Here is a 27,792-nt window from a genome sequence, read left to right on the forward strand (position 1 = left end):
TGTGGCTCACGGGCTCTAGAGTGCAGGCTCAGTAGTTGTGGCACACGGGCTTAGTTGCTCCGTGACATGTGGAATCTGCCAAGACCAGGGCTCGAACCCGTGTCCCCTGCATTGGCAGGTGGATTTTTAACCATTGCGCCACCAGGGAAGTCCTCTACATACTTCAAATTAAAAAATTTTCTTGGTAAAATCAAGTGAATTCATTGTTAGGTTAATTACTAGACTTTTTATAACTGTATTATTATTGTAAATGAAATAATTTAATTTACAATATTTACTATTTTATTAAATATTTGTTTTAAACAAATATAATTCTTTAATATTTTATCTTTTAGTTACTTGTTGGTGTAGGAAAATACTATTTTTTTCCCTTTTTTTCTTGGCTGTGCCACGTGGCTTGCAGGATCCTAGTTCCCTGAACAGGGATCAATCCCGCGCCCTTGGCAGTGAAAGCACGGAGTCCTAACCGCTAAACCACCAGGGAATTCCCGAAAATACTATTTTTTAATTGACATTTTATCCTGCAACATTTTGGGGCACTTTATTGGGACTTCAAATGACTCACAACTTGGCATTTTCCTCTGTCAGAGAGTGGAAAGAAAGACTACCATTTCCCCAGTTCCCGGGGGCTTTGCAGTGACTAAGCAGTAGATGAATTTGGGGGTCTCTCTCAAACTTGCCAAAATAAAGTCATTATGAATGAAGAGAAGCAAGTCCAAAGCATGGATACTAAATTCAAATACCTACGTGGGCTAAGTTTAAACAGCAGGGAATAGTGGAGACTGGGGCAAAGCAGAAAGCACAAGTTCTGTCTAAAAGGAGCCGACCTACTCAGCTTCAGCTAATTCTTACCATGCAGCAATGAAAGCCCAGTTTTTTCACATCTGTAGATTTTTCTAGGAAAAGCCTCAAATCATTGATTTTAAGATAACAACTTAATCAAATTTTTAAAAATCTTGGCTGGACCAAAGAGATCACATCTGTGGGCTAGTTCTGTTTCACATCTACAGGGCTGCACCCTCTGGTCTAAGAATGTCCCAAGGGGAGGGGACAATAGGGAAGTAACTGAATATCATCTCTGGACCCCATCCTCCCATTCCTTTTTCCCTCCCCCACCCCTACCCCATTGTCTTCACTGTGCAGGGTTCTATTCCAGCTAGCTTGGACATCAGCCTTGTGGGAACTGAGTTTAGAACTTGAGGAGAGAAGATGGAAGTTGAGGCTGGGCCCACATCATACTGCCTGAGAACTCCCAAGAGAACAGGAGCCTAAGCTGGGACAGGACTCGATAGGTGACCTACCGGCTTCACCTGAAGTGGTTTGGCACTGGAACCACACAGCTCTTTCCAGCATCAGCTGGGGTGAGCTTGTTTGGGCAATTGTCTCAGATCAAAATGGCTCCCACAAGTCCACATTCTGGACCTGAACCAACCTTCCCTGGTGTTTTAGGTTGGTATTATGGGCTGAATTGTGTCCTCCCAAAATGCATATACTTAAGTCCTAACCCCCAGTACCACAGAAGGCAGAATGTGACTGTATTTGGAGGCAGGGCCTTTAAAGAGATCATTAAGGTAAAATGAGGTCGCTAGGATGGGCCCTGATCCAACAGGACTGGTGTCATAAGAGGAGGAGATTAGGACCCAGACACACACACAAGGAAAGACTGTATAAAGATACTGGAAGAAGACAGCCATCTACAAGCCAAGGGAGAGGCCTCAGAAGAAACCAGCCTGCTGACACCTTGATCTTGGACTTCCATTCTCCGTACTGCGGGGAAATGAATTCTGTTGTTTAAGCCACCCGGTCTGTGCTATTTTGATATGGCAGCTCTAGGAGACTAATATAGTTGTGTTCTTGTAGACAGATTCTGAGGGCAGGGCTGTGTGTGAAGGTTTACAGGAGCAATGTCAGGAAATCCCGTGTGAGAACAAGGAAGGCGGAACTGGGCAGAGGGAGAAATTGAGCTATAATGAATGTGCCACCAAGGTGGTGCTCTGGAGCTGGGACGGCCCTTCAAGGACGGTTCCAAATCGAGGAAAGGGGCCTTTGTTCTCCTACATCAGTCACTGTCAAGGTGAAGGAGGGGTGGGTATTTTGCCCCCCCAAAGAACATTGGGAAATGTCTGGAGACAGTTTTGGCTGTCACACCGGGGGACTGGGTGCGTGCATGGACACTGGGGGAGCGGGTGCGTGCACTACTGGCAGCTAGTGGGTAGAGACCAGTGATGTTGCTGCCATACAGCCTAATGCCCAAGACAGCGCCCACCCCCCACCCCCGTCACCCCGCAACAAAGAGCCACCTGGCCCTGAATGTCAATAGTGCTGAGATTGAAAAAGCCTCCTGACGTCAGCAAGTGCTGAGCTGCTCTGGCCAGGATTGAACCTCGGGCAGACCCCTGCTGCTGACGGCAGTTCCCAGTGAGGGGTGCAGCTGTGAACTTTCAGCAGCCTCTGCTCCCAGCAGCTGGGGAATGGGTGTGTTTGCCATGAAGAGGATCTAGGCAGACCAAAGGGCACTTGATCTGGCCCCTCAGACTTCTCTCTCTAATAACGGTAACACCCAACCACGTTCAGGGCACTGTCCTGTGAGTTTTACCTATGTTATCCTCTTAAGCCTCACGAAAAGCCCAAGAGGTGGATCTTATGGCCCCTGTTTTGTAAAACAGTAATCCAAGACGCAGAGAGGTTAATCACTCACCCAAGATTACTGAGCTAGCAAGCTACCGAACCAGAATTTGAATCCGGGGCTGTCCGACTCCAAAGTCTGGCTCTTTCGCAAGCAGGAAGGACAACCTTTCCTAAAACAAGAGCAGTACACATGGCATACAGAGGAGAAAGAGGATGGAGAGAAAGAGACTTAACCTAGAACTGATAGAAATCCAGCCTCACAACAGCCAGAACCCTGAAACAATGGCTGATACTGTGCAAACATTTCAGGGGCCAGACCCTGAGCTCGGGCTTCTGGGAGAGAGGCCTCCTGCCACCTCTCTATCCAGAAACGTTAATGGTTACCAGAATTAATCCCTCTGATGAGGGGACATTTTTTGCCTCCTTGAAGAAAATGCATGGACCTTAGGACTTTGTGTGATGACAACAGTAACGATGCAAAACGAAACAGTAATTATGAAAAAGGAAATAAAGACACTTCCCAGGAGACAATGCTATAAAAATAATTTTTATTTGCTACTGTAACTAAAGTAGTGCAAAGAGTAGTTTGGACCCACAGTATTGCAATTTATTTACTACCTTAGCAGCATACAGCGTAGACAGTCTGCTCTTCCCCTTCCTCCCTCTCTATCCGTCCCCCCACCCACCCACCCACACACACACACACACCCACACACACACACACACATACACACACACGCCCCTATGCAGACGCAGGCAGGCATAAAGGGTGGGGAATGAGACTATGAGCTAAAGGCTTGTTTCCTGCGTATTCCACTGCTGCCAGTCTATTCTAACGGGCAATTCATGGAAAAGACTAGACCTAAATACTAAGAATTTTCTAAATGTTATTTCATGGATTGCAATTGAAAGGTAAACGATATCCAACAGTGTCATTAAATGATTCGGAAGCACTACAGCCCTAGAAAAATTCAAGAAGAAAAATGTAAACCCAATTTACAAAGCCATCGCCTTCCCTGTATTTCCAGCCTTAACCCATTATTTCAAGGTGCCTTAGAATTGCTGGGTCTTGGATGTCACATGGAAATCTGTCCATGGGACTGTGAGGGGTAGGGCAGTGGCAAACACACACACCAAATATTATCTAACTGGTAGAGAAGTCACAATCTTCTGTTTTTTAATAATAGGGAATGAACAAGGGGCTAAGATTCTTAAAGTCCATCTCAGTGTATAAGGATTCGGATACGCCACAAGGCACACTCTGACTCCCCCATACACACAGTCATTAGAAATGGACATCCGCAGTGACCCGCTTAACCTCCCCGACATGTCCCTGTGATCAGGATGCTCCTTGTATTTGTTTGATAACCTTTGGTATAACCACTGTCTGCTCTGGGTATTTCTTTGATTTAAAAAAAAAAAGACACCAAGTGCAAAATTCACATCCAGTTGACAAGACATTTAAGGTGTATAATGCCCCAGCCCCAGCTATCCAATACCAGCTGTTGAAAGGATTCTCTCTCATCTGGAGAGACATGGAGTGCACAGTTCACCCACGTGGCTCCGGGTTGCTGGTGACAGTGGGCTGGTCCTGAGCAGAGGCGCCTGCAGCTGGAGTCACAGCTGGACTTGCAGCAGGGGCAGTAGGGTCTCGGGGAGCCCGGGCTGGTGTCGGATGGGAACCACTGGCTGCAGAGACACGTGAACAACAAGTGCTGAATATTCAAAACAGTACATGCAGGACACACAGCCACACCTAGACCCTTGCAAGCCAGGAGAGACGCTTCTAGACTAGTGGTCCTGGCACTAACTGGATGAGCAACTTTGGACCCATTATCTAGGTTCTTTGAACTTTGGTGTCCCCTCCTATAAAATGGTAGGTTGAAACAGATGTGCAAAAACTTCTGGGATTCTAAGTCCTGAATTTATTCTGTGACTTTACAGGGGTGTGTAAATATTAAGAAAGAGAGCGAGAAAAAGAAAGAAAGAAAGAAGAAAGAAAGAAAGGAAGGAAGGAAGGAAGGAAGAAAGGAAGAAAGAAAGAAAGAAAGAAAGAAAAGAAAGGCGGGGAGAGGAAGGGAGGGAGGGAGGGAGGGAGGGAGGAAGGAAGGAAAGAAGGAACTCCTTGGTCTATGTTTCCTATGGTCATATCTCTTTTTTTCACCTAGTACTGATGCAATGCAAGCTCTGGATTACACCGATCAATCAGAAAGAGTGTTGGTTTTATTCACATTCTGATTCCATTTGGATGATATGCCAAATTTGATTTAAATTGAATTCTTTAAGTAAATGTGTATACATTTTGGAAAGCATAATTACTAGGTTTAATTGTTTTTCAACCTACCTTCAGTAAGGAGGTTGAACCACAATAAAGGTTAGGGAAGCTTATAAAGTTTTATACTTTATGGCAATAGCTTTCAAGTGGGGGTAATTTCGACTCCCGGGGACAGTTGGCAATGTCGGTAGACATTTTTGGTTGTCACAGCTGGAGGATGGGGTGCTGCTGGCATTTAGTGGGTAGAAGCCAGGGGTGCTGCTAAGCGTCCTAAAATGCCTGGGCCAGCCCCCCTCCCGAACGAAGAATGACCCAGCTCCAAATATCACTAGTGCTGAGGCCCACACACCTGCTTTATGTACTAAGGCTGTGAAGTATCCTGTCCATAAGACTGTGGGCTCTGGGACCCGGCTGCTCTGCCCTTTATCAGTTATGTGACCTTGGACAAGTTACCTACTCTCCTTCTGCCTCTAACAAATGGAGAAAATAAGAATATCTGTACCTTATTTTGCTCTTATAAGGATTAGATGAGTTCACGTATATAGGGTTTTTAGAACAGTGTCTGGCTTGCCTAGGTACTCAACAGATGTTAGCTCTTACTACTAGTGACCTGGTTTACCATGGAAATGTGTTGATGTATCAATTTCTGGGGCCTCGCTTGCAGGACTGATGAAAAAGTTGGGGTGTTTGTTTCTGGGATGCTTTATAGTCCACTTTTAGATCCCAGTAGCCTATGAAAATAGCCAAAACTTTGAAGCCAGAAAGTCCAGAGTCACATGGTCCTTACAGTTACCAGCTGAGTGATATTGAGCAAGTTACTTAACCTCTCTGAGCTTCAGTTTCTCTATCTGTAAAGTGGCGGTACCAGCCTGCAGGGGTGTGTGACATACAGCTAGCACGGTGGCCATGGTTTGTGCGAACAATTGCCTTTAAGCAGTGCTCTTAAGCTCAGCAGTCCTTGAGTCTCATACCATTTTCAGTAGGTGGGACTATTCTTAAAGGTTCCCAAATGTCCATCCTGAAATGTATCGACCTATAGAAGATGCCATCACTTGTTGACCATCTGACTTCTAGATAAGCTCTTCAAGATTTCCACCTGCAAGAGGCTATACTAGGAAATTCCGGAGCGGGCTCCAAAGCCTCTGACCTTTTTGAATATGTAAAGGAATTCTCCAAGGAACCCCTTCCAATAGCTACAGAAAACCTTGTGAATCCAGAGACTGTTCTGAAAGAACAGGATAGTGGTGGCGGTGCAGAGGGGGCCCAGGTGTTGCATAATGATGTGACGCTTCTAGGTCAAAGCCATCACTCTGGCAGGTGATCTAACCGCGGCAGGGACCATGAGACCCAGTGATGCGGCACAAAGACCATTTGCTGGAGTCAGGAGACCCGTTCTGGGCAAGTCTCATTTATCTACCACTAATAGGTGACTTAGGGGTAGATACAGAATGGCAGACATTTCAGTCCTAAAACGCTTGAATCTCACAGGCTTTGGTTTCCTCATCTGTGAATTGAGGGGCTTGGATTAAATGGTGTCCAAGACTTCTTGGGTCCTAACAGTTATCTTTCTGATGATTCTCTGAGGAAGTTAATGAAGTACTAAGGCACGTATTTTTCCTTTTCAAGCTCAGGGAAATGTTTAAATCACCATGGTAACAAGATAAATCAGCAATCAGTTTTCTGATTAAAACAAAAAAAGTGCCACTGTGTAAATGTAGAAGGAATGCATAATTAGCATCTCCACCACTGAAATCTTCTTGTCAGAGCATAACAAAAATGCTCGATGTTTCGGCAGTGAGTTTGTTATTATCCACGTGAGAACTCTCCCATTTCCAGCAGCAGTTTGCAATCACTGGACAAACCCCCCAACAGCCCGTCATAATTTTAAAGTGGCCTCTTTGTCTCTGATCACCTGGAATCTGTCCTAATGTGATTACCGGATTAGAATCAAGGTAATGAGGAAAATCAGCGTGCTGCTTCAAAAATTACAGTCTATTCCTGAGTCAAAAGCGATTTTTGGATTATTTGCTGCTTGAGGGACCATTTTCTGTACATTAGTGAGAATGATAAAGAGCCGGCCCTGAGCTGGCAGACTGCAGCCCACGGGCCTCAGGTGGCTCGCTGCCTGCTTCTGTATGGCTTGCAATCTAAGCATGGTTTTTGCATTTTGAAATGGTTGAATAAAAATCAAGAGAAGAGTACTATTTTGTGACACGTGAGAAACACGTGAGATTCAAATCTTCATGTCCACGATAACGTTTTATTGGAGACCAGCCATATCATTTGTTTTCCTGTATTGTCAATGCCTGATTTTGCACTCTAATGAAAGTTGAGTAGTTGTGACAGAGATGGCCCTCAAAGCCCCAAATGTCTATTATCTGGCCCTTTACAGAAAAAAATTGGCCAACCTCTGTTGTGGACCACTGCAGGGGAAATATCTGCTTGCCAGTTGACCAGATGGGAGCATAAAAGAAAGACGAATAGGAGAGAATATATTGGGTGAATCCAGAGATAATAGACTATTTACAAAGATGAAGCGGTGGTGGGGGGGTAAGGAGGTGAGGGAGGGAAGCTCTGGAAATCATATACTATGAATAAGATCTAATCTACTTCATTTGGGCCTCTGGATCCATCAGGGACCAGTCCACGTGTAAGATCCATGTCATTTAAACATTTCTTGTGAGTAAAGATACTGGGAGGGCAGCAAGGGTAATGAGATAGGAGAAAAGTAACATCTCACCATTAAATCGCTCTGACTTTAAGGCTGCTGCTTTTTGCATGAGTACCACTTTGTGACATTTTACTGTAATTTTAGTACCTCATTAACTGGAAATGTAGAGGACAGGAAAAGAGTAGGAAAAGGTTTAATTGATCTTGTTCATATCATCTTACTCTTTTTAAAAGACCACTTGGCTAACCACTTAGGCAAAAAGGATGAGTTGGCTTAAATTATGAATGTTTTGAATAGGCTGACATTGGTTTAAAAGGTGAGCACGTCACGCCCAGAGCTGGTAGTTCTGCAGATCTCGCTCTATACTGTGTATTCTATTTAGACACAAAGTTGACAATAACACGAGGAAGGCAGGACTCTCTCTGAAGCGGTCTTTTCCATTTTCTCCCTCTATTCTTCCCTTTACCTTCCACCAGGCAGCCAGCCACGCTCCATGTCTTTTCAGTCTCAGGGGAGATAATGGTTCTAGACATACTTTACTTTGGGATTTTTTGTTTTTCCCAAAGCCTGGGTCCATTAAAGCAATTATGCTTGGCATCCTTGACAGGGAGGGGGAGAGGGAAAGTGCTTTAGAGATGAAATGAGGCAGGGAAAGGAGGTTTCTGGAGTGTGGGAAAGTGGCTAAGTCTGGCTGTGGGTGTACCCCAGCAGAGCCCTCACCTTGCCCTTCAGCAACCTGAGAAAGGAAGACCTGGCAGGAAAAAAAAGGCTAAGGTGCTCAGCTTTGGCAAAGACAATGGGACTTGTAGGTGACCCAGAAGCTGCGAAGCCGACGGACCTGGAAGGATGGCGTAGGCCCAGGGCAATGTGTATTCTGCTAACATACTGGTGACCATCTGAGTAGTTAGTGCTACCAAAAACCCAGGGACCTTTGCACGTCCCTGGGAGGCATCAGCTTCAAGAAAGACTGAGCTGCCTGGTAGTATGCAAGCTAGGAATCAAAATCAAGTTCCCTCAAAGGAAATAAAAGAGATTTTTTTGCATACGTAATATTTTTTGTGGACTTGTTTTGGTACGCTAGCTAGACTAGTCAGTATTTTTGTTCAGCTGTTTTTTAAAAAAGAGCTTTATGTTTTAGAAAGAGTCTAATAGCATAGAAAAGCATGCTAGTCTCTGGTAGTGGTGTCTGCCACTTACTGAGGTAAACCAAGCTCTTTAAGTGTAGGCGCTACCTGGTGTCAGCGTACTTTAATTGCAAGTAAAATGCCCTAGAGGGCATTACTCCTTAGGAGCTACTGGGCTAACATTTCTTGAGTTCTAAATACTTTACTCAGTGTTCCCTCACTGGGTTCTCTTAACTACAATACGACACAGGTGTACTACTAATTCTGCTGTTTTAGAGAACAGGAAACTAAGGCACAGAGAAGGTCCCTCCCTTGCCCAAGGTCACACAGCTAGTGACAGGCCAGCATCTTAGCGGTCTGTGCTGTTAGCTACTGTCCCACACCGCTAGCCTTCTGAACACAGGACAGTTTACTGTGGCAAGTGTGGTGACGTGTTGATTATATATCACAAAGCGTATAAACTTAGGAGGAAAATGAAGGTAGTTGGAGCTGAACGCAAAATGGATGGACAGCTCAATTTAAAGGTTTGGCCATAAATCATTAGTTTTTAGAAACAACTGACTGGAAAAAGTGCAAATCACAAAATGACAGAGATCCCTAACTTAGAGCACACTCCTCCTACCCAGCACCTTAAGGGAGGCTCTTAACTCTCAAATCCTGTCCCTCTCCGCTCTGGCAGTCTCCGCTCTAGGCTGCATTCCTGTGCCGGCTTAACCACGGCCAGGGTTACCACCAACATCTACTACATCCGTCACCTTCCCACGGGGTGGCTCATGGACCTCGGGCACCAGCTCCTCGGAGAGACGCCCGCGGTAGAAATTCTGCCCACTGAGAGACCCCTGCAGTGCTTCTCTGCTGCTTTTCTATGCTTCCATCCCCCTTGCCCCATTGTCCAGTCACTGATGGAGTACCCTCTTATTTCAAAGTCATTGACAAATTTGCACTTATATGGAGGACTTTAAAAATAGGAAAATAATTTACTACATATTTTAATTCAACACTAGTCCTAACAGGGCTGGTATGTACCACTGTAGGGGCACATTTTGGAAATATGTGGAGACTCCTTTTTTTTTTTTAACTTCTATGCCCTTACGACTCTAAGTGTGTGGAACAGCATCGTGAATGTAACCTGAAACCTTGTGAGAAATGCAGGCTCTCAGAGGCCACCCACAGACCGACTGACTTAGAATCTGCATTTAACCAGATCCCCGTGTGATTCCTGTGCACACTGAAATTAAGAAGTGCGGGGCTAGAATTTACATATTGAAATACATATTATTTTATTATAATTACTTTCTTTTTATTTCTCCTTTATATTGCTGTTTAGGGCATTATTTTTAAAACTAAGTGTGTAGGCAGATTACTTGTCATTCATTTCAAGGTACCAAAAAAATGTGTTAAAAAATACATCTTATGTAAGGGGACAGTGGGTCAGAGGCAGATGGTAGCCACTGTTTTAGAGTATCTTAAGTGTGAAAAAGTTCAGAAGTCTGCTGCCCTACATCCTTTCATGGACTCTATTTTGTGATTTTGGGCAGACCACGGCATTCCTTTAGCCCCATTTCTTCATCTGTAAGATGAAGGGCATAGAATTAAATTATTTTTAAGATCCTATCCAGACTTCTCCAACGCTCACCGAAGGGAAGAGGTATGTACAGGAAGAAGCAAGTGAAAGAGTTTGAAAAAAATGAAAAACAAATGAGTGAAAGAGCAAAGGATACACAGGAAGGGGAAAGTATATCAAAAGGCAGGAGGGACAGGGAGATGGGAATGTGGAAGGACTGATAATGAAGCTATGGAAAAAGGAAAAAATGACGACTTCTGATAAAAGCCATTCCACCAGCCCATGAATTTTCATGGCTACCAGCTGGCATAAAATGAGAAAGACAATTTTCAGCTCCTCTAACGGAATTGCATTTGTAATAATCATAACAATATTTCTACAGAGTAAAAAAGACAAAGATAATTTGAAATGGAAAACACTGACAAGATGCAAAATAAATGCGCTATACCTGGGAACAAATTTAGGGATGGGACAGAATTTGCATGAGGAAAACTTACCAGCTGGCGTGCTACAGGGCATCAAACCTGGAAGGGCTTTTTAAATTTTATTTATTTATTTTGCGGTACGCGGGCCTCTCACTGTTGTGGCCTCTCCCATTGCGGAGCACAGGCTCCGGATGCGCAGGCTCAGCGGCCATGGCTCACGGGCCCAGCCGCTCCGCGGCATGTAGGATCTTCCCGGACCAGGGCACGAACCCGTGTCCCCTGCATCGGCAGGCGGACTCTCAACCACTGCGCCACCAGGGAAGCCCTGGAAGGGCTTTTGGTGGTTCCTTGTTAACCTCCTCAGATAAATGGGGGAAAATGACTCCGTATTAGCCTCTCCGAACAGTGGCTTCTGTCTCACCATCAAATCTGTGCTGAAATGCACTTCTTTTGCTTTTCATTATCTGCTACACAAATAATGGCTGTGCCGATGCTCAAATGCCATGTCCAGCCCTAATGTATCCATTTGTAAATGTCCCTGTTGGTCTTTGTGAGTGATTCTGTCCTTCTGTAGCTTCCAAGATGGTTGGGAATTGGAATTCTCCCCTGAGAGATGTTTGCAAATTTCAGTACCTACTAAGTGTGAGATCATAAATGATGGGACCAAGGCCTTCCTCTGACTCAGCTTATGATCTCATAGGGAAGATAAACATGACAGTTAACATTATTGAGAGGGTTTTATATGCCAAATGAATACAACAGCTAACATTTTGGTGTCATGTGTATTTTTTTCACTGAACTCTCCTAACAACCCTGAGAAGTAGCTACTATTATAACTTCATTTTATTGATGAGAAATTGGGGGATCAGGAAAGTGAAATAACTGGCCATAAGTCACACAGCTAATGAAGAGCTAAGCCTGGACTCTAAACCTAGCTAGAAAGGACTGGGGTGCCTATCTCCTTAACTACTGCCCTACACTAGCTCAGAAAAGAAATAGTGACTAGTAGAATCCACACTAGACTAACTGCTGGCTCTACTGTCCCCCTCGGCCCCTCCCGCTGAATCTCAGTGGCTGGGTATTTTTACTCATCACAAGTGCTTGTTTATTATCTTACACATTTGATTCCTCGACTGGGATAAACAGGAAGACTTCGTGCTAGAGGGGGCCTCAGAACTGGGTTTTAAGACACACAAGGTATCGTTTTGATAGCAGGTGTACTTTGAATTGGAGAAGACATTTTTGTTCAATTTCTTAAGCACCTTATTTTAAAAAATCCTTGCTTACTTTGAAAAATGTAACAATAATTGGAGCCTTCCATCAGCCAGAGATTACGAGACAGCCCTAGGGGTAACCACATGTGAACGATCCTCCTAACGAAAGGAAGCAGAATGGCTAAGGAGGGAGAGTGTCATTTTTCTAGTAAGGAAAAAGAATTCCTATATATTTTTTTTAAGATTTTTTAGAATTAGTTAATTAATTTATTTAGTTTTGGCTGCATTGGGTGTTCGTTGCTGCGTGCGGGCTTTCTGTAGTTATGAAGAGCAGGGGCTACTCTTTTTTGCGGTGTGTGGGCTTCTCATTGCGGTGGCTTCTCTTGCTACAGAGCACGGGCTCTAGGCGCATGGGCTTCAGCAGTTGCAGCATGCGGGCTCAGTAGTTGTGGTGCACAGGCTTAGTTGCTCCGCAGCACGTAGGATCTTCCCGGACCAGGGCTCGAACCCGTATCCCCTGCATTGGCAGGAGGATTCTTAACCACTACGTCACCAGGGAAGTCCCTCCTACATTTTTTATATTGCCCTGGCTTTTTATAAATCTTTACCTGAGACAGACTGGCAATACTGCACGGTCCAGGCGATCAATGCAGACAGCAGGAAGGTTCCCAGAAAGTAGATCTGCAAACATCCAAAGCACATGTCAGATGACTGACAAAGGGTGGGGACCATGAGGACAGGGCTGAGGGGAGACAGTTCCTACCAGGGCAGAGTGCAGGGTGGCACCCCAGATAAGCCGGAGGTTAAGGTAAAGCCAGGCCAGGGAGCAGGGGCTGAAGGACTCCTCGCTGCTGTGGCTCCAGCACCTGCAGACAAAAAGCACAGTGTTGCCAAACATTGGTAGCGTTACTTACGACCGACATTTGCAGATCCTCAAACCCACATCCTTCTGCTTTGGGTCAAATGAGCACATGTAAAATGAGAGAAAAAAGAAATAAAACCAGTTCTGAGGGGTGTGAGCCTGTGCTGAAATTCTAGGATCCTGGCAAACATCTCAGAAAAAGGCCAGTCTTGTCCTTCATAAAAAGACAGGTCCAGGAGGCCCTTGTAGCACAGGAGCTGCCAAGGAACACTTTTATGTGAGTGTCTGTGTCCAAAGTCCAGACACTGGGATGCCTCCCTATCTTGCAGAAAAGCATCATCTTATTGGACACTTTCTTTTTTCCACTCTCGTGGAAAAACTTAGTCAGCATTTTAACTTCAAATCAAGCACATTCTATATCTTAATCCTCAGATACTAGAAAAGGGAATTAAGTTTGGGTCCAGCTGAGTGTTCTCTAATCAGAACAAATCCTGAGCCCTTTATAACCACTGACATTAGAAAATAAGACCAAGGAGCTTCCCTGGTGGTGCAGTGGTTGAGAGTCCGCCTGCCGATGCAGGGGACACGGGTTCGTGCCCCGGTCCAGGAGGATCCCACGTGCCGCGGAGCGGCTGGGCCCGTGAGCCATGGCCGCTGAGCCTGCACGTCCGGAGCCTGTGCTCCGCAACGGGAGAGGCCACAACAGTGAGAGGCCCGCGTGTTGGGGAAAAATAATAAGAAGAAGAAGAAAATAAGACCAAGGCTAACTTTAACCAAGAAGCAAACACCACCCACTTGTGTTCCTCCAGCTGCTACGGTATTAAAGAGGCTCTGAACTCACCTTTCGTACAGTTCTTGGAGGATGGAGATGTTATTAGAATGGATAGTCGGGTCAATTTCCAAGAAATCCAAAATATGATGTGGGATTATAGCACCTTCCTCAATTAGCAGGGCCAGGTTAAAAAATCCCTGAAAAGAAGCCACAAACCAAACTCATTCACTCCTTATAATAAAGCCTAGACGGACACTTCATCAGAATGTAAACTTTTACAACCTCTAGATTTTTTTTTTTTTCAGTCCCTAGAGCCAGATGGTTTTGTCATCTTCACTGATGAATTGTTTCCCTAAATATATGCATCTGAGGAACTTATTTGCAGAAGAACCAGGAGGCTTTCAGAGGACGCTGTGTCCCATCTGCTCAGAAGCCAGCCACGGGGGGAATCTGTCCTTTCCTGTTCATTCTCTCAAAACAGAACTCGCTGGAAAACGTGCCCTTGTATCATCAACAAACCCAGAATATCGACTCAAAGGCAGTGTCCGTCACTTACAGACTATACCCTGGGTCATCATCGGTATGTCAGAATTCTAACAAATGTGGCTGTGTGTGTCCTCGGGGCTGACATTCTAAGAGGAGAGGACCTCTGATGCGCACAGTAACGTGCAAGTGTTTGTCCGATCTTTCCTAGGGCAGCAAGGAAAACCTCCTCACCTGATTCCTCTTGGTACAGACCCTCCACTCTGGTACGCTTCCCCACCTCCCTCTCATTATATATCTTGTTCTTGACCCACAGAGGTAGGACCTGCCTTACTGGGCTGTGCAGGTCCAGTAAAATAACACAGTTAAGAGCCTGATGGTTGAAGGGCTTCATAGAGGATGGACACTATTATAGGACCTGGAGGAGATGCACTGTCCATCATGAGCTGAGCACGTGGCCAGACCAAGAAATAAACAAAACATGATGTGTCACTTATTATTACGGCTTTACAAATTCCACTGAATTGTTGCCCTTCAAAGAATGCATAGTCACGCTTTAATGACTTATATCCTCCCTTTCCTTTCATTTAGTTGATTCCAAATAAAAATCACCATCCCCCAGGTTGTAAAACTGCAGGAGTCTCACAAGCAGGCTATGTGATGATCATGATAAAAATAACAGCAGCTGGCATTTTCTGAGTGATGCTATATATGAGGGTTTGTTCTGTTTTATATATATATTCACTTAATCCTCACAACAACGAATTGAGATAGATTCTGTTATCCTCTATACTATTATTACTAGGAAGCTGAGGCACAGAGAAGTTAAGGAATTTGCCCTAGGTCATACAGATGGAAAGGGGATTCAAATGTAAGCAGACGGGATTCAGAGCCTCAAATCTTAAGTTCCACCTTGCTGCTAAATAACCTCTAAATAGATACAAGTATTAGGTGTCTTAAAATTTCACACACACACAAGCAGAAAATAGACTGTTTCTCCACTTTTTGAAAGAAAGGCTCTCTTAAAACTCGAGGTATTAGAAGAAAAGAAGAAAATGACTTTATAAAATTTTAAAGTCTCTGAACAATGGAAAAATAACAAGATTAAAATAAATTGGAAAATGGACTAGGGGGATATTTGTATGCATTGTAATCGCTTAAGGTTCATTATCTACTGGGCAAATGTATAAAGAACTAATTATAATTTAAATTAAAAATATCAAAACTCCAATAGATAAGCAGACAAAGAGTAAGAATAGAGAATTCACGTAAGAAAATATAAAGGGTAAATTATCATAGATGAGTATATGTAAAAGTGTCCATCCCCAGTAGTAGTCAAATACATACAATTTGAAACAATAAGCAAGGAGCAACTTATAATCATTCAATTACCAAATTAAGTCAGGAAAACATCCAGTGCTGACAAGATTTCAGTGATCCTTTTATACTAAGCACTGCTTGGTGATACATTAACTGGGAAACAGTTTCAGAAAGTAAATCGGCAATATACTATTATTATGTAACCATGAAACCATTTAGACTGTTTGACTTAGCAACGCCATCCCTCAGATTATAAAGAGATTATTCAAACGGAGGTAAAAGATGGAAACATGAGAATGTTCATGGTAGCACTTGCTATAATTGCAACACAATAGGAAATGACCTTCACGTCTTCCTTAACGGACTATAAATCCCATGAAGGCAAAAATATTGTCTATCTTTTAATCTTGCGTCCCCACCACTAAGCGGTGTCTAAGACAGGGCAGGACTACATAAACATGTGTCAAATCCATCAATAAATTAGCAAACAAGATAATAAATGTCCATTAAAAGATAAAACAATAAATGACAGTCTATCCGCTCAGCAGGATATGGGGCAGCAGTTAAGAGTAATAATTACAGAGACCATGCAATAGAATGCACCCATTCCTACAATACGTGAGAAGAAGCAGATTTTTCAAGTGGCCCGTGTGCTCTAGTTACCATTAAAGAGACCCACTAGCCTGTGGCTGGGACTAGAAAGGGACATGAAGACTGAAGGAATTAAAAAAAAAGAAAGAAAATCCAAAGGAAGAAAGCCCCTGACATGGAACTGTGGGGGCATTCTTTGATTTGTTTTCTCTTTAAAAATTATTCTTGGGCTTCCCTGGTGGCACAGTGGTTAAGAATCCGCCTGCCAATGCAGGGGACATGGGTTCGAGCCCTGGTCCGGGAGGATCCCACATGCCGCAGAGCAACTAAGCCTGTGCGTCACAACTACTGAGCCTGTGCTCTAGAGCCCGCGAGCCACAGCTACTGAGCCCGCGTGCTGCAACTATTGAAGCCTGCGTGCCTAGAGCCCGTGCTCCGCAACAAGAGAAGCCACCACAATGAGAAGCCCACACACCACAACGAAGAGTAGCCCCCGCTCGCCTCAGTTAGAGAAAGCTCGTGCACAGCAACAAAGACCCAACACAGTCAAAAATAAATAAATAAAATAAATAAGTTTATTTAAAAAAAATTATTCTTTAACTTTTTTATAACATCATCTTGTGAAAAAATTAAAAATCAGAACTGAAAAAAAAAAATTAGGTCCAGGCCTAATTTTGAGTAACAACATAAATCATCTAGCGGAGTTTGGCTCACCAGCAAATCCTTTTAGTATCAACTCCTATTTCATTCCAGAAGAAATAATAAAAGGATAGATCATATCCACTAAGCATACTCAGTGCTGGGCTTGGTGCTTTACGTCCAACATCTCATTTAATCCTTGTAACCTATGAGGTGGATGTTATTATTATCCCCAGTTCACACATGAGAAAACAAAGAGTCAGTGATTGAGTGGCTTGCCATATACAAATAGCTGTGAAGGCACAAAGATGTGGGGTAAAAGCAAAAGTAGTACCTCCTTTAAAAAAAAGACTAAGATAGGGATGAGTTTCCAACTTTTGCTTTGTGATCAGATCACAAATCACACAGGAGATCTGTGGCATAAGAGGGTAACAGCTATTCCAGCTTCCATCACGAAACAGCCCTGAGATCCTCACAAGAGAAGTCCAATTAGCAAATGTAGAAGGAAGGAGAGAAATAGAAAACCATCATTGGCACACTACAGTTAGTTGTTGCAGGCAAGATTTACTGAAGGATACTGAAATCAGTGGGCAGAAGTTGGAGGAGAAATCAAATATTTGCATCATTGCAAATTATCTCCCCAAGATATCTACAAATTAGAAAGAGAAAAATATTAACTTTACATGGGAGAAACCTAGTAGAAACCACCTTCACCGAGTGATTGAGATCAGCCTCACCAATAAAAAGACATAGTGACACTATGTACACCACATATGATACGCTGAGAAGGACATATAACATCTGGGCTATCCTTGCCCCAAATGCATAATCTCAGTCTATTCACGAGAAAACAGAAGACAGGGCCAAACCGAGGGCCATTCTACAAAATATCTGACCAGTATTCTTCAAAGGTATCAACGTCATGAAAGACAAGCAAAGACAGAAACCGTCCCAGATTGAAGAGGACTCAAGAAATATGACAACTAAATGCAATGTGGGATCCTGGAACAGAAAAATAATGTTAGTGGAAAAACTAGTGAAATACAAATAAAGTCTGAAATGTAGTTGATGGTACTGAACCAACACTGATTTCTCAGTTTGATAATGATACTGTGGCTATGCAACTTTTCTATAACTCTACAAATATTCCAAAATAAGAAGTCTCCCCCACCCAAAAAAAAAAGGTCACTGAGAGCAAAGTCCTATCACTAAACTATTGGCTCAGCTATGCAAGCAAACTACTTCCCATTTTGACCACTTCCAATTGCTTGAGTCCCTTCCTACCTGGTGAGCTAGTTTGATGGAATCTGGTAGAAAGACTCCTGGGTTTGGAGCCAGGAGACCTGGGTTTAGGCTCTGACTGCTTCACCTACTACCTGCTTGTCTGGCCTTGAGCAACTTATCACCTTGTCACAATCTTGATGTTCTTTACTATAAAATAGGTCTAATTATCCCCACTCCCACGAGGTTGCTGTGAGAATGGCAGGGGAAACATAGTAAGTGCTCAATAAAGGTTCGCCATTCTGGCTAGTGCTCTCAGAGAGGTTTTGTGAGGGGCTCGTGAACACGGATGAGAAGTGACTTTGCAACCTCACAAAGAAGCGTCACCAGGGGCTCATTTCTGTTGCCGTTTACCTGTGAGTCTCCATCCAGCGCTGCTTGGGCATACATCTGCACGGACAACTCAAGGTCTTGTGATTGGTTTTGGTGACCATAGTAGTAAAGGTCTCCCATTTTCAAATACGCTGCAGGACAAAAAGGACAAGTAGTTTTATTTCAGACTGACCTTTTAAATGATTGGTCTATTTGCATGACTGCGAGTTTTTCCCACCCGAATCTGGATACAGGTACATCTTTAGGCTTCCTTGACGTGGGGAGGGAAAAAAAGATTATTGCACTGAGCACTCCCATTTCTAGACACATTTTCTTGCTTCACTGGGTAGCTCTCCTAAATGGGTCTGTTTGTGAGAATCACAGTCTGCAACATCACAGCCCCAACAGCCAAGGTTGTTTGGGGCACGGAGATTTTGCTGCCTGGGTTTGATGACTGATGTGTATTTCTTTACTCTGTTTAAGCCACATATGTTATCTTTCCTCTGAGGAAAAAGTTTTGTTTGAGTGTATGTATCACTCAACGTCCAATCAGAATAGAATCTTCTTCAGGTAGTTCAAAAAAGGGATTTTAACACTGGGAACTGGTTACCAGGGTGTTGGAAGAGTTGAAAGGGCAAATGCGGAACAGTAGGCAACCCAGAGATTAGCAATGCAGGAAGCCACTACCTTCCTAGGCCTGGGGGCCAGCTGAGACCACAGAGGATGGACGGCCAGGCAGGAGTTGGAACCATGGAAATGCAGCCATTGCCAGAGACACAGCCCAAAGCAGAGAGAAGGGGAGAAATACTTGGGCTTCTCACCTCCTCCCACCCTGCAATCTCCTGCCAGCGCCTCCCATTGGCTGAAAATAATCAGATGTCACTGGGCAAAGGAGTCTGGGAACTGTAGTTACTGAAGGTCAGCCCTCTATCACACAGGGCAGAGCCAGGAAGACAGGGAATCCATCTGAGGGCAAAAAGGCAAAAGGCTGGCGCAGAGAATCTCTCCCGAATAGCTTTTTCTTTTGAATTCTCGCTGATTCCTTAGAAATGATGGGTCCAAGCATTCGGTAGACAATGGATGAAGAGAAATGTATTGCTTGAGACTGAGAGCAGAGTTTAGGGAAGATCTTAATAGCCGAGATTTTTCACTCTGTTTCTTAATTGTTTAGAAATATTACACCACACAAAGCTGTTAGATGTTCCCTGTTCCTAAAGATTAAAAGCCTCCAATGCTTCAAGTTAGCACCCATTTCTCTATACATACCAAATGAAGGAGCATCGATTTGAAAAACAGAGAAATTATAGTATCTCCAAACACAATTAACATCCAAGTACCTCTTGGCCAGGTCCTAAGGGGATGAAGGGGGAGAAAAAGTTAACTCATTAATATTTCTGCCAAGTGATTAATTTTGCCTCCATAAAACCCAATTCATTATCCTTAACCTTAGAGCTTCTAGTCTGAGGAGAATACATTTACTTACTGGCCTCTCCTCACAGATGTGAGCTAAATTTGTCTGTGACACTTCAATTCCAGTTTCTGCTGCTAAAACATAATACAGCAAAGCTTCGTGCCTAAAAATAGATGATTAATAATAAATTTCATAGAGTGGCTCTTACTAATACTCACAGAGAGCTTTATATTCACACGTAAGAGGGCACAAAATAAGCAGTTTTTTTAAAACCACAAAATCATGAGGTTTTTTTTTTTTTTAAATAAATACTGTTGTTAAAAATACTGCATGCACTGATTTATTTTCTCTCTTAAAAGGCTGAACTCACAGATAAGGTTGGGGAGCTAGTTGATACAACAGCTACCTCTACTGGCCGAATGGTACGTCGCGTGCTGGCTGGGGAGCTGTCTATTAGCTTTGGGTCCTTGAAATCCTTCCATCTTCCATCCTCGCTTAGAGGAGATAAGTGGTATTAAGAAAAAGCTCTGCACTTTTGGGTCCTGTTTTGCGAAGGGCTTTATGGGGCTTACGACTCTGAACAAGCTTAATTAAAGCTGAGCTTCTGTGGTACATTAGAAGTTTGGCAAAGGAGAGGCAGTTTGCAAGGGGCTTGATACCAATGGCCAAAAACACATCTGAAAGAAGTAAATATTGGACACCACTGGTAATTGAATAATTGCGAGACAATGAGACCACTTTTCATTTGTTGAGACTGGCACCTGATTCATAATACAGATAACGGCAAGAGCTTGGGGAAAAATGGACCTATTCCTACAACCACTGTTAGTGGGAAGCCAAGTAATGGGATAGTTAGAGGTGAGGACTCTTACGAATGTACATACCACCTGGCCCAACAGTTCTGCCTCATGAGGGTTTATTCTAAGAAAGAATCAGAAACATGTGCAAAGATTCTGTGGCAACAGAGGTCATGGCAGAGCTGTTTCTATGAATTGGGGGGAAAAAAAGAAACAAATATCTGAAAATCAGTGACTAGTTCAATTAACCCATGGCTCAGCCACTTTCAGACGAGGCCCTTAAAAATGATGTTGAAGAGAAGTATTCAAAGACGTAGAAAAATGTCTATGCCAAAGTTTCCACTGTGTAAAAAAAAACAAAAAAAAAAACAGGATAAAAAACAGTGCAATTTCATTTTTGTAAAACAAAAATAAAACTGAATCCACACATGTACACACACACGCGAATACATATATGCAGGAAAAAAAGAAGCTACCAAAATGCTAACGGTACTTATCTCTAGGTGGTGAGAAGGCAAGTGATTTTTATTTTCTTTTTACTTCTCTGATTTCCTCCATTTTAACCATACATTGTTGTTTCTAAAGCTTATTTTCATTTTCTGTAGCTAATATTAAGCGCTATTTCTTAATGTTAGCTCCATTTAGGAGATGGTTTAAGAAAGCGGGGGGGAGGTTGGGTTGGGGGAATACGTAAGCGGAGCCAAACGTCATCTTTTCTACAAGGCTAAAGCATCTCCTGGCAGGCCATCCCGTGGGGACAGAGGGAGGTGACTGGGGGGTCAAATCAGGACAGGCAGACCTTCAATCAGACATACTGCAGGTCACGGCCATGTGGCTGCTGAGTGCGCCGTTTCCTGGCCTCCGAGATACCCAAGGCAGCCGACCAATTAGGCATGACTCATGCTAAAGAGACAAGGCTGGCTAAGCAGCTTCCCCTGCGAGGACAAGTCACATCAGAGAACCACAACTGCAACGGCAACAACACAAAAGACCCCCAGACATTTTCTGACATAGCTTGCAAGTATCGCGTTTGGTGACAAGAAACCTCGGAGCAGACCCCAAATGGGGGAACTAAATTTGAGGGAAGTTCGGCAGAAAGACTCCATCATTCTACAATTAGGTCCCGTTCCAAAGGTCTTATAATCTCAAACACTCAGGTTTGCCCCAGTGCCTCAGTTTCCCCCACTGGATGGATGAGGGAAGGAGGTGGTGTAGACTTGCCGGCCCAAGGTCAGATGTCAGGTCGGCTCTCTCTACTGCCATAACTGGATGAAATGGGGTTCATATAACTGCAATGTAATAAAATGAGGTTTTCTTAGATAGCAGTTGGGCAGACTGTTAGAATTTTGGAGTGGAGGACACAAGGTTGACACTTCCTGTAAGAACAGTCACTAGGATAAATTTTATAAAGACAATACCTTGCCTCTAAAGTTACTTGGAAGATGGGGGAGAGAAGGGAGGAACACATTTTATAGGAAGACTTCAATTGACCAGTTATTGTATAAGCCGGGAGGAAATCTCACAGAATTCTCAAGTATTTCCTTTGAGGAAGCACTGAAATCACCAAAGAGATGTCTAAAAATACTGATGTCAATAGAAACACTGAACAGAAATCCACCTCTGTCTTCCATCTTGCAGAAGCCATCAGCAGAGGCCATAGATTCCAAAACCACCACCATCTGTTTTCATATATTTAAGTGTGAACTCTAGGCAAGGGTCAGAACACTGAAGAACAGACTTTCTCACCTTAAGACTTCGGAGACATGACACTTCTGCAGAAACCCTATCTGCACTTAGCCTCCTAGCACTTTGCTCTTACTTGTGTCTCAACTGAGTCTGCCTGAAAATATTAATTACAGATATTTCTATCCTTATATTCATGGAATAAACATTTGCTCAGTATGGGCTCTGTGCAGGAAGACCAAAGCCACAAAACTGTACTGTGCTTCTGTGAATTTCCTCAAGGTTTAGGAAGCTACCAGAGGTCAGCTTTATTTCCGATGCACTGAAGTGAAATAGTCCCCAGTTAGTCATTCTGATGGGGGGTGGGGGGCTGGGCAGGGATGCAGAGAGGAGGGGATTTAGAGTAAATGATGTGTGTAGGGGCACACTTGCTACCCTCCCACTTCAGACTCGGCACATCCATTTATAGAACTTTTATAACGATACTTCTTAATAATCAATCCTTTGGCTGCTTTCTGTGAATTGTGAATTTGAGTAACTCTGAGCAGTTTCTCAAACAATTCTATTGTTTTCTCTGGGTTCTTTTCTGCCAATGTCTAAAGCAGCCCAAACTGGAAGGATAAAAAAAGAATCCTGGGGTCTCAGTGGAATTTAGGACCCTGCTCTAAGGCAAAAAGATGAATCTCTTTCAAGTGGAATCTTGCATGCCTGCTTGTCTTGCCTCAAGCTTACTAGGATCTGGCTAACCTCCTGGGTTAATTAAGTATTCGGGGTATATTTAAGACCAAGGACAGTAAAACACTTAGCTCACAGATGAAACACAAAGAGGGGTAAGACAGAGAGAAATGAAACACGACAGGCGACCTCTCCTTATCGGACTTCTCCTGGTGTCCGAGGATAGCCTCGGGCATGATAACGTTATCTTCGGTATTTTGCCTAAACAGCAAAATGCCCTTTTTTTTTCATTCACACTCCTCTTTCAAACTATCCCACATAAATCTTGGAACAACACAGAAAAACACAAGCTCATCAAACTGACACATGTAATTTGAAAATAACGTCCAGAATAAATTCACTCACAGAAAATGAAAAAAGGGGATGGACTTGGGACATTGATGGATGACTTAGTTCTATTATAACAAAATAGATGGGACCCAAAAAATTCCACGTTGTGGTGTGGGGAAGCCAACGCTCATATATTTCCAATTTAACCCCTGAGGCATCTGGAGGCCCCGAGAGAAGGAAGAGAGAAAAGCACTTTTTCTCAAATATATTTTGACAAAGATAGTCCCACTATAATGGATACTAAGTGTTTCTTCCTGTTGATAGAAAATGGTCTCAAGTCCAGATTAAGACATATCTTTAACAATACTTAGCATCAGCATCAAAATTGGCAAGGATATGAAAAAACAGATATTTATATGCGGTTGATAGGACCATACATTGGTCAAATATTTTGGAAAACAGTTGGCATTATCTTGTAAAGTTGAACATATGGTTAGCCTGTGACCCCACTCCTAAGTTCATATTTTAGAGAAACTTTTCCTATTTGTGGCAGGATATGCATAAAAAATGTTCACGGCCACACTGTCCTTAAAAAAAGATGGGAAACAACCCAAATGCAAGTTATTATGAGAATTGGTAAATAAATTGTGGTATATGACAGCAGTGAAAAGGAATGACCTACAGGTACATGTATCAAAAGATATGAATCTCAGAAACATCAGGTGAAGTAAACAATAACAAAGAAAAGCAGTGAAGAATTGTATGTAATAGGATTCTAATGATATGAAGCTCAGAAACAAGTCCAATCTATTGCTTAGATTGCTATAATCTATTGCTTAGATTTGCTATATCCATATATAGCAAAACTATAAAGAAAGCAAGGGGCGGAGCAACCATAAGATTCAGGACAATGGTTAGTTCTGGATATTGGCGCCACAGGTGGGTTTAATATGGGAGGAACATGCAGGGGGCTTCGACAGTTCATTTTCTTAAATAGGGTGGTAGGGCTATAGGTGTTCATTTTATTGTTCGTTTATGCTCTGGAACTTACATACATATCACCTACTATTTGGTATGTATCAATTACCGTGTGATAAAAGAAGGGAAAACAACTTACCTGGCTCAGGTCACAGCTCCAGCTCAAAAGCTCAGCTCCTTTAACCTGGATTCTGAACTAGCTCCCCCTTTCATGTTCTCCCTTCTCTTCACCATCATTCACAGAGGTTTGGTTAGGAATCTCGGAACCCAGCTCTGTCATGTCACTACCCTCTCCCAAAGCCATCAAGGGCTCCCCACTGCTCCAGAAGCTGAGTAAAAAGTATATGACCTGCTATTTAAAGTCCCATAATGCAGCACCTCTTTGGTCTTGTCATATCGCACTCCCTTTTACAAATTTTACCCTCAAGGTAAACTGGTGGCTTAAAAATTTCTAGACATACCCTGAATTTTCCTATTTCTTTGTTTTTGTTCCTGTGATTCCCTTCACTAGAAGTGTTGTTCTCTGCATGACTAAGTGGAAATTCCACCCATCCCCCAAGGCCATATCATCTGTTACCTCCGTTATAAAGGCTGACCTAAGTCCCCCAAACCAGGTAGCATCTTTCCTTCCTCCAAATCCCCGATGCTCTTTATATACTGCTCATGGCTCTGGAGTTACAGTTGTTCTGTCTATTTGCCTTAATTCATTCTCTCAGTAGTTTTTGAGTACTTTCCAGTTGCCATTAAGTGCTGGGCACTGGGATACACATCACAGGGCAATCCACAAGGAAACAGCCATCATGACCCATCCAAGGACAAAAGGGAGTAAGGAGTTAAGCAGGATTTCTGGGCAGAGGGAACAGCAAGTGCAAAGGCCCAGAGGTCAGAGAGAATATGAGGCATCTGAGAAACTGCAGGTAGTTTAGTACCAGGAAGAGATGAGGCAGCAGGCTTCCCCAGCCCTACTTGTGGCATCCCCTGCAGCTACGGCAAGGCACCCTGCCTTTAAATGTACCCACTAAAATCTGCTGAACTCAACCAAACTCACCAACAGTGTAGACCACGTATAATCCTTAGCTCCCCCTCCCTCCAAATCAATCATGTGATGTGGCTGAATGTTCTAAGAAAGACAGCAGGCCATGAAATCTTAATTCCGCTTGACTTTCACAGCAAATTTTTAAATGCACTCCCTGAAGTGCTTTGTGATTTTAAATTCAAAAGTCGGCAAGAAGGATAAGCTATTAGCAGATACTCTCTTTGTGGGAAAGTGTCAGACATCTTGGGGTGTGTGTGTGTGTGTGTGTGTGTGTGTGTGTGTGTGTGTTGGGGGGTGTTTACAGATATGCTCTCCCTTTGGGAAAACTCCACATATAAACATTTTGATATCTGAATGCTTAGTTTCCCCTAAGAAGTTGTGGGGAGTAAAGGGTGGGAAATTTGGAGGATGAGAAGTAGAAATGGGCAAAAGTCAAATTTGGGAAACGTTCAAATTTCATGAACTGAAGCTTACTTGGGAAACAAATAAAACAGCCCACAAACTGTAAGGTGTATCAATTGGAAAATGATCATTTCATTAAAAAATAGAACTACCATATGACCCAGCAATCCCACTACTGGGCATATACCCTGAGAAAACCAAAATTCAAAAAGAGTCATGTACCAAAATGTTCATTGCAGCTCTATTTACAATAGCACGGAGATGGAAACAACCTAAGTGCCCATCATCGGATGAATGGATAAAGAAGATGTGGCACATATATACAATGGAATATTACTCAGCCATAAAAAGAAACGAAATTGAGCTATTTGTAATGAGGTGGATAGACCTAGAGTCTGTCATACAGAGTGAAGTAAGTCAGAAAGAAAAAGACAAATACCGTATGCTAACACATATATATGGAATTTAAGAAGAAAAAAAAATGTCATGAAGAACCTAGGGGTAAGACAGGAATAAAGACACAGACCTACTGGAGAACGGACTTGAGGATATGGGGAGGGGGAAGGGTGAGCTGTGACAGGGCGAGAGAGAGTCATGGACATATACACACTAACAAACGTAAGGTAGATAGCTAGTGGGAAGCAGCCGCATAGCACAGGGAGATCAGCTCGGTGCTTTGTGACCGCCTGGAGGGGTGGGATAGGGAGGGTGGGAGGGAGGGAGACGCAAGCGGGAAGAGATATGGGAATATATGTATATATATAAGTGATTCATTTTGTTGTGAAGCTGAAACTAACATACCATTGTAAAGCAATTATACTCCAATAAAGATGTTAAAAAAAAAATTTCTTTCTGATTATGCAAAGTAAGGCCACAGATGATAAACTTTTAAAAGATGATAATAATAAACATTGTTATTCAGTGCTGTTTTCCCTGGGCTCATTTTCCCTGAATTTCCTAATTTGAGATTCTCATTCACTGAGGTGCTATCTGCTAGTTACGTGGGCACCCATGGACCAGAGAAGAAAATGGCACTCTCTTGGACTTATATTTTAATTTTTGATTGAGGTTCGGATCCGAGTAGGATCAGTGATAGGTGTGCTCTAATGTCTTTGAAGCAGTGGACCGATGGGATATGTGCTGATTTGCATATCCTTTTTAGTTATTATGGAAATACCCAGATCATTTAGGCAATAAACGAGCCAAGAAAATATGGCCCAAGGAAAAGTAAGACAGAATTCGAGGGCTTACAGAAGAAAACAGAAAGACGGACTCAGGTAGAGCTTGGAGAAGTGTGCGCTTATTTGTAAAATCAAGTAACTGCAAATAGGGGGCATTTACAAGTCCTCATGTGCAGGGTCTCATCCCATTCAGCACAGGATGAAATTTGCTAACTCCATCAGAAGAAGCTTAGAAAGAGTGAGTCTGTTTGGCTGTGACACTGGAGGTCTGGTGAGTGACTTCCAGAAATCCTAGGGAAGATGCGATAAAATATCTACCGGAAGATGTAGCCTGAGCCCTAAACACACTGCTTTCGCTCCTTCCCACAAACAAGGTGGAAATCCTGGACTTTCTGTGGCCTGCCAGTGAGAGGCAGAGGGTCAGCTAGGATCCCCTGTGCTGTCTCCAGACTCTGAAAGCAAGAAGAGCAAGCTTGAAGGGAAGAGAAGTCAACGTATCCATGTGTCTCTCAATTTGATGAATACGGATGCTCCCTCTAGAGGACTAATTTTTGTGTATAATTAAACATGGAAATGCTGTGTTTTCTAATCAACAGCCAATCAATCGGTGATACTCTGAATATCATTACCGGGAGGCTGTGATTTCCCTGCAAATTGCTTTTTCGGTTTCATTTTAAGACTCCATCTCATAAGACTACACTGACAGATTGAAAGGTAAGGACTGAGAAAGTTCAATCTAACTTACCACGAGCCCTCCAGGTAGGCGTTGAGGCCTTTGCGAATGACGTGGCCCAAGTAGCCATTTTTCTCGGCTACATGCTTTGTCCATCTGAAAAGGAAACAGAAGAGAACATATCCAAACTATGGCAAATTAAATAATTGCTTTTGACTTCGTATGATTTCAATAAATCCCACTTGGGGAATATTTTGCTTCTTAGAATTTTTATGGAGCAACAAGCCAGAACTGAATGTTAAGAAGATAAAGAAAGATACATTTTGAGAGCCTTGCATTCAGTGCCGTTTCTAATGAATGCTTAGGAGTTGTCATTTTGGGGAAAAAAAGATGTGAAAAGTACCTAATGAAAAATGTCTACTAACATGGAAAAAGATAATCTTTATTAAGAGTTCTAGCAAGTTG

The 27,792-nt window shown here is 43.1% G+C and overlaps 1 protein-coding gene across 2 annotated transcripts in view; it reads right to left on the bottom strand.

The window, feature by feature from the left end:
- Window positions 1-204: 204 nt before the first annotated feature.
- SEL1L3 (SEL1L family member 3) overlaps window positions 205-27,792 on the bottom strand; it is a 100,222-nt gene continuing 72,634 nt past the window's right edge. The window contains exons 17-24 of one of the 2 annotated variants that reach the window (XM_079919745.1): window positions 27,400-27,483; window positions 19,645-19,735; window positions 19,428-19,512; window positions 18,204-18,313; window positions 13,605-13,732; window positions 12,665-12,767; window positions 12,510-12,582; window positions 205-4,317 (exon numbers count right to left, since the gene is read on the bottom strand). In XM_079919745.1, coding sequence (XP_079775871.1) covers window positions 4,178-4,317; window positions 12,510-12,582; window positions 12,665-12,767; window positions 13,605-13,732; window positions 18,204-18,313; window positions 19,428-19,512; window positions 19,645-19,735; window positions 27,400-27,483 — 814 coding nt within the window. In that variant the 3' untranslated portion in view covers window positions 205-4,177. Of the gene's footprint in view, window positions 4,318-12,433; window positions 12,583-12,664; window positions 12,768-13,604; window positions 13,733-18,203; window positions 18,314-19,427; window positions 19,513-19,644; window positions 19,736-27,399; window positions 27,484-27,792 lie in introns of those variants that run through there. The other variant, XM_079919744.1, reaches the window with a different exon arrangement.

This window comes from Stenella coeruleoalba (assembly GCF_951394435.1).
Source record: "Stenella coeruleoalba genome assembly, chromosome: 4".
Taxonomy (NCBI): Eukaryota; Metazoa; Chordata; class Mammalia; order Artiodactyla; family Delphinidae; genus Stenella; species Stenella coeruleoalba.